General features: G+C 45.5%; 1 protein-coding gene across 1 annotated transcript; it reads left to right on the forward strand.

The window, feature by feature from the left end:
* Positions 1–651: 651 nt before the first annotated feature.
* Positions 652–5112, forward strand: LOC143270904 (rhox homeobox family member 1-like). Its single transcript, XM_076562213.1, has 3 exons — positions 652–1778; positions 3618–3663; positions 4887–5112. The coding sequence occupies exons 1-3, from the start codon at positions 1402–1404 to the stop codon at positions 5001–5003; spliced, it is 540 nt and encodes a 179-aa protein (XP_076418328.1). The 5' UTR covers positions 652–1401; the 3' UTR covers positions 5004–5112.
* The last annotated feature ends 2132 nt before the right edge of the window (positions 5113–7244 follow it).

Raw genomic sequence — 7244 nt, forward strand, 5'->3', positions numbered from 1 at the left:
ACATTGGATGTTCCAGCAAGAGATGTCTTTCTTGAGTTCCATTCGGGCCCTTGCCACCAATCTTCCAGGTACAGAATGTTATCTGCTTACGTGCTTCAGTACCTGGCTGCCACATCTAGTGGCTTCAGTGTTCTCACTGGTGCTGATGCTCCAAAAACTGAGATGTACTGTTGACCCTCTTCCTGGGGAGACAGGAGAAACTGGGAACAAACATCTACTAAGCCCAGTTGGAGCTATCCAGCCTTTTACTTTCTGTGTCTTAACCATCTCTCCCTTTTATGAAATGTTTCACCTCCATTTGGAATGTCTTGTGTCTTCAGCTTTCCTCCAAATGGACTGTCTTATCTTGGAGGAAACTGCTACACAAAATGTGTATCTAGCTGCAGGGCCAGACCCTTTTGAGGCATCCTCTAGGTGACCACATGTCTGGCTCAGGTTTTGACTGCCCTTCCTATCAGTTAGATGAGGCTCCACTTTTCTGAGGCTTACATCGCTGTGCAAGGGACCAGTAGTGTGTCTGTGAGAGGGCACCTTCATAAAACATGGACAGAGACTGTGGGGAGACCAGGTAAATATGTGTGAAAAGGGATCCGTGTTTCTGACAGCCGACTACATATGACTGGCTGGGATCTGTCTAACAGAAAGAGCTTTCATTGACACTTTAGAAGTGAAGACATTCTGCTGTTCATTGAGGACATTTTGTAAACATCCCTTCCCTCAGAAATCCCAAATCCATACACAGCTTCTTCCTGAAATCATGAGGCTCAGTTTCTATGACTTCCCTTGTAACTTTGCCAAGGGTTGCACTGGCTTTTTTGCAGTGCTGCACAACACACTGTAAACATAGGACCAAAATGTCACTGCTGAAGGTGGAGGTCAGAGACTGGCCTGTGCTTTCAGAGTCCTTGAAGACTCTTGAAGCAGACACGCACAGAGCTGACCCTGTCCACTCAATGTTCATCTCATGTGTCATAGAGACTAGGAAATGTGGGGTCTGGGATGTTGAAAAATTCACATAAGCCTCATGTGCTCATTGTGAGATTTCCCCCCCTTCCCCACTCTCCATGCTAAAATCAGCCTGCAATCTCCCATAGCCCCATTCCCAAGGTGTTCTGTGAGGTCCAAGAGCATGGGCCAGGGCAGGCAGCCAGGTCTGAGCAGGTCTTCTAAAAGTAAGATTCACTGTCCTTCCCCCATCCCATGCTTGGGCCACGCCCCAGCCAATTCTCACTTCAGAGACACACCCACTAATGTAGGAAGCACTCAGAAAGCCAATAGCAATCTTGAAAGAGGAGGGCCTGAACCTTTGTGTCAGCAACCCACTGAAAGCCCCCAGGGTAAGGCTCCTTCCAAACACCTCAGGGAGGGTGCTGGTGACTAGTCGTCTGAAGAGCAGCAGCCATGGAGAACCTCCACAATTACAACGGCAACTTCTGCCATCATCTGGAGGAGTATGAGGACGACATTGGGCCCCACCCTGAACATGAGGGAGCACCTGAATCAGGTGGCAGGGTCTATGAAGGAGCTCTAAGCCTGGACAACAGTGAGAACCAACAGGGCAACCTCAACCAGGGAGGCCACATGAGCCTGGGTCCTGAAGGTGACCACAGCAACCAGGTTGCCATGGAGATAGACCCAGAGGAGCCAGACATCTTCCTGGCTGAGGTTCCAAGGCACCAGCCCAGCAGGCAACAAATCCAGTTCCACTTCACACAGTGGCAGGTGCAGGAAATGGAGACCATTTTCCAAGAAACCCAGTATCCAGATGTGCTCACAAGGTATGTGGCTGGCATTAGGAGGCATCCTGGCCTCCAGAGACTAGTGTTCATATTGACCTGGCCTTTACCCCTTCTGGGGAGGCCCATCCTCCCCATTCATTTCCAAACCACAGGTAGCTTCTACCCCATGATGGGTGTGGGGATTTGCTTTGTGGCATCAAGCTCATGTTTGAATCAAGGTTAGTGTTTTCATGCAGTGGTGGCAGGAGACAGGTGTGCTTACTGCAAATGTCCTTCTTTATCTCGGTTCTCAACCATGGTGCAACATGGATGAATGAAAATCGTGTAGGAATTCAAACTATTCTGATGCTTTAGAATTCTGCAATGTTATGATTTGTCTGACAGAGCTCTAGAAGTCCATTCCTCTTGACCCACTGTATCAAAATACCATTCTTCTTCCACCCCAGAACCTGATGTCTTCTTCCTTCCTGGTGTAAACAGTAGTGCTCTACAGGCTGCCTCTGATAGAGGTCAAAGTCATTTTTTGAGTGGTTTGTCATAATTCTGGGGCTTCTCAGCTGTAGTTTCTGCTGCTGTTCAGATCTTTTTGGGTCTGAATCTCACACTACTGTATCAACATACCCTGTCTTTGTTCAGAATCCCTCCTCTGAGGAGTTCAGGGTTGTTTTTGCCTTGTGGCTATGGGGGTGGGGTTTCTGTTACCTGGGATGACAAAACTCTCTTCAGCTCCAGGCTTCTGGTCTTGTCTATGTAAACTCTGAAATGGAGTTACTGGATTGAGTCTTTTCCTAAGCAATGCTTTTCCTCAGTAGTGCATGAGTAGATATTTCCACCCGCAGTCTAGAAGCTCCTGTTTTCTCTGCATCCTCACCTCTTGATTGTGTTAGCTACCCTACTGGGTAAGAGATTGTGACAGTGTTCTTTCCAAACATTTTCCTACACTGTGGTTGTCTTTGTCACTTTTGTGTGTCTGTGGTGAGGGTTGAAGGCAGGGAATGTGTACACTCCACAGGCAGTCCACTAAATCTATGGCAACAGCCACCATTGCTTGGTTGATACTAAAGGGGTGTTTGGTTTCTTTAAAAATGGACTTCCTTGGGAGTCCTTGCTGAAATGGATCTCCCAGTGTAAACTAAGCTAATCTTGTTGTTGAGGCTATCCTCTCTCTGGTGTTCAAGTACTAGGAATACAAATCTGAGACTCCCTGCCTGGGCTACGAGCCTCCTCTTACTGATTGAGATAGGGTCTTTCTACCTTCCTTAGGTTGACCTTGAACTTAAACTAGAGCCCACACAGGCCTTATATTGTGACCCTTCTGCCTTAGATTCCCAAGTAGCTGGACTTACAGATCTCCACTATCAGTTCTGGCTACACACTATTGGTTGTGTCCTATGATACACGGAAGATTATATTTTTGATGTGCTCTATTTTATCTCATTTTCTCCCCACCCACCCCTCTACCCCCCACCCGACTCCTTCCTGGTCTTTGCATTAGATACTAAACAAAATTTACAGGAAATGGAGTCAGGAGAATAAGATCCTGTCATCATGCAGCCTTTCACATGTTTCCTACCTATTCCTATGCTTAAATTTTACAAAATATCTCTATCATAGACTTCTGCCTTTGTATTCATTTATAAAATACTGCATTGAAATTATTTATGTAAGCTAATTAGAGTCATCTTGACCATCAATCTACAACACAACACTTTAAATGTTGTGATGATATGAAACCTTTGAAAAACATGTCGCTTTATCAGTGACACGTCCTTGAGGAGTTTAGCAGGAAGACAAAGATTTTCACAAGTACACACTGTTTCCAGCCTGTGATGTTTCTCATAACCTTGACTACTGACCTCTGTGGCTTTCTCTACACAGACGGGTGCTTGCCAGAAACATGAATGTGCCCGAAGCCAAAGTGCAGGTCAGTAAATCTGAGAAAGCATGGGGCGGGGCAGGCCATCTGGAACACTTCAGGTCTTGGACCAGTGTCCTGGGTCTTTTTAAGTAGGTGTATGATTCCTGTTTTCCTATGATGGCACTCACTGGCTTCTTCATTGGAAGGTGGAAGAACTATACTTCAGCTAGTGCTTCTTGCCTATTCCTGGAAGGAAAGTGACTTCCTGGTGGAAACAGAAACCCAAAGCAGCCACTTGCTACCCATGTTCTGTGTGCAAAGCCAAGGTCTTTACACAGCAAGGGCTCTATAATTATATACATGTAGAACACATACCTGTTAGTGCATGGTTATTTACCCAGTACTCATGTTTAATTCCTTCACCACCATTGTCCTTTACAGGAAACTAATGTGGAGTCATTCGGGGCTGAGGATGCTGCTGTAGAGACTCAAGTTGATGCAGGATCAAACAGGGCTATCAAAGGATTCAGTTGCATTAAATTACTAAAAATTAGTTGTGCACACTTAGCTTAAAGATAATCTAGTAGCTATCGGGGCAAGTTACCAATCTGCCCATGGAATCCACATGGACCAACTCATGAATGGTATGATGAGACTGATGTGGGAAGAGAGCTTCATAGTCCAAGTGGTTGCTCCTCCTCCTCCTCCTCTATGAGTGTGCATAAGATAGCAGCACTCAATTTTAATCTGGGGGATTGTTTTCAATTCAGATGTTGCCTCCACTCTAACACATTTTCCAAACTGTCCCAAGGGCGGAGGAAGCTGGGCGTAGGGGGGATTAATGCTCTTGAAACATTGTCTAAGGGATGAAACAGTCAAAACCAGTTAATTCATTAGAGATGACCCAGCATTGGTGAATAAGACACCCATAAAAGTGCACCTTGGAAATCACATTAAATGTGCACTTGTCTTGCACCGAGTCTCTTCCAGAACTTAGCACAGGGCTACTGCTCTCCCTGTGTGATCTGAAGGAGCAGGCATACTATGACTTTTCTGAAATAGTGATTGCTGGTACTGTTTTCAGATTTCTGTGAAGAAGGCAGGGTTAACTGGAGTCTAGCCATGGCCTCCAACAATGAACACACCCTGCCCGCTTCTGCCCTGGGTGGCTGAGCATTTGGAAGACAGCTGCTGATGGGCAATTCAGAATGCCAGTGTCCCGATGATGTGCCTCTTTGCATCAAAGTGCCCAGCATGCTGAGACATTTCCTGTTCTCCTCTGCTTTCAGACTTGGTTTAACAACAGGAGAGCCAAACAGAGGGCCAGTGAGAAGAAAGTGATGCTCAGGAGCGCACCACCTGGGATCCAGGACCACATTTCCATGAAGGACGTGGAGGAGCCCTAGGATGCCATCCTTGTCCAGGAGCCACATGGAGATGGGCTGTTGAAAATTATGTTTCTCTATATCGTTGGCATTGGAACAACAGTACCAATAAAGACAGATTTTCACAATATTTTCTTCTGCTTTGTAGAATGTAAATGCAAAATGTTCTCTGTACACAAGATTCAAACAGATTGACAAAGAGGTCTTCTTTCATGAGGTGACATGCCTGTGTCACCTTCAGTAGCCCCTGAGATTCACAGTTGTTTCTCTGGTCTCTCTGGATTTGCACAGAAAGTGGCTTGTTCTTTGTCTCTCACTCCTGACCCCCATTCTGAATGCGTAGGAGTAGAAACATGTCCAAGGATTCTCACTGTCCCCAGAGGGTGGTCAGTGGGTTTTCAGACAGCACAGCCTCCTGCCCACACACATGAGTTCAGTACACACCTGAATCTTCCAAAGGCCAGTCACAGGACTCCCTGGATCGGGCAGCACTCATCTTCACTGTTGGAATACAGGTCTCTGCTCACCTGACCCTTCTTCTGTGCAGCAAGCATGGCCCTAGGAGCCACAGTAGACAGAGGTCCTGCTGCTTCAAAAGAAACAGGAGACTCCAAACATTCCAGGTTGGAGGGAGGTGTAGGCTTCTCTCCTGCCACCCAACCCAGAGCATGCAAGATATTGCCCACCTTCCCCGGCTCAGAAGCTCACTTTAGATTTTTCTTTAAGTATATGTTTCTAGTAGTTTCAGAAACAGATGTAGGTATTTTATTTAATTAACTTTTGTAGCCTCATAAATAATTTCTTCCATAATTGGTCAGGACCCTAAAAGTGTCGAAAATGAGGATGGTCTGGCCTCTGATGAAGGAGAAAAGAGAGAGCCACACATCTGGAGTGTGAGTCTTAACAGGAGCTTCATTCAAAGAGCTCTGTTGTTTACTAGCAGTCTAGCAGAAGGAATAGTGAGGTGGTTCTCTGGCAGGGTATGTATAGTGTAACGGTTCTGGACATGCTGTGTTTCCAGGATGGGCCCTCAGCAACAGCATCTGGAAAGAGTGAATAGTAGAAAGAGGTAGAAGGTGGAAGGGCAATGACACAACACCAATTTAACAGTGGAAAGGTAGAGTACCAGGTACTAAAGACGCAAAATGCATTTAACAGCGCAGGCATGGGGAGAAGTTATGAAGTTACATTGCTAAGGATGAAAAGATCTCCAACTGAATTTGAGCAGCAGAAATGGTTTGTGTGTTTGAACAGAAGAATGGTGACATAAAACATCTTCCCAGCAAAATGTTAGTGATCTGGGAAATTTTAAGATTTTTGATGAAAAACATGAAAGATTTTAAAAGATTTATTTATTATCTTTATTTTATGTGCATATGTGTTTTGCCTACATGTATGTCTGTGTACCATGTGCATGCATTGCCCATGGAAGGCAGAAGAGGAGATCAGATCCTCTGGAATGGGAGTTATAGACCACTGTCAGTCACCGTGTGGATTTTGGGAATCAAGCCCCAGTCCTCTGGAAGAGCAGCCAGTTCTCTTAAGCACTGAGCCATCTCTCAGGCCCTGATAGTGTGAAGTTTAAGCCTCCACTCCATCCAACTCTCTCTTGTGTTCCGAAGATAACAGCTATTATACAGATTTATTTGTGCTGATGTTTCATGAATTCAATTCAAACAAAGAAAATGAAAGCACCCCAGGGCAGGCACCATGCCTCAGTCAGTGTGAGAAGGTACTTGTGCCAAAGCTGAGGATCTGAGTTTCATCCCCAGGAACCATATGGTAAAAGGACAAAACCTTCTGCAAGTTGCCCTCCACATGAGTGAGCTCACATGCACACACACACACACACACACACACACACACACACACACACACACTCACAAATTAAAATGTGGAACAAAAATATGTAATGCTGAAGTATGACAGTGAGAATAAAATTGAAGTACTTGTACTCAATAAGAGGTGGCAGGTGCTGCTGGTGGATTTAACCATACCTAAACCTCCTCAGAAATGTGTGCTGACTGCTGGTGCCAAAGAAATGTTAGACTCCCACCTCAGAAAGGGGGAGAGACAAACTTTTCTTAATTTTTTAAAAGATAAGAACTGCAGTGGGAACAATCAATTGCTTCAGATACACTCCTGGCCAGTCTCTCCTTTCATAAGAATCCATCCCTGGTAGCTGGGCAATGGTAGTACATGTCTTTAATCCCAGGCAGTTGGATCTCTGTGAGTTCAAGGCCAGCAAAGTCTACAAAGTGA

This window comes from Peromyscus maniculatus, chromosome X (genome assembly GCF_049852395.1).
Source record: "Peromyscus maniculatus bairdii isolate BWxNUB_F1_BW_parent chromosome X, HU_Pman_BW_mat_3.1, whole genome shotgun sequence".
Taxonomy (NCBI): Eukaryota; Metazoa; Chordata; class Mammalia; order Rodentia; family Cricetidae; genus Peromyscus; species Peromyscus maniculatus.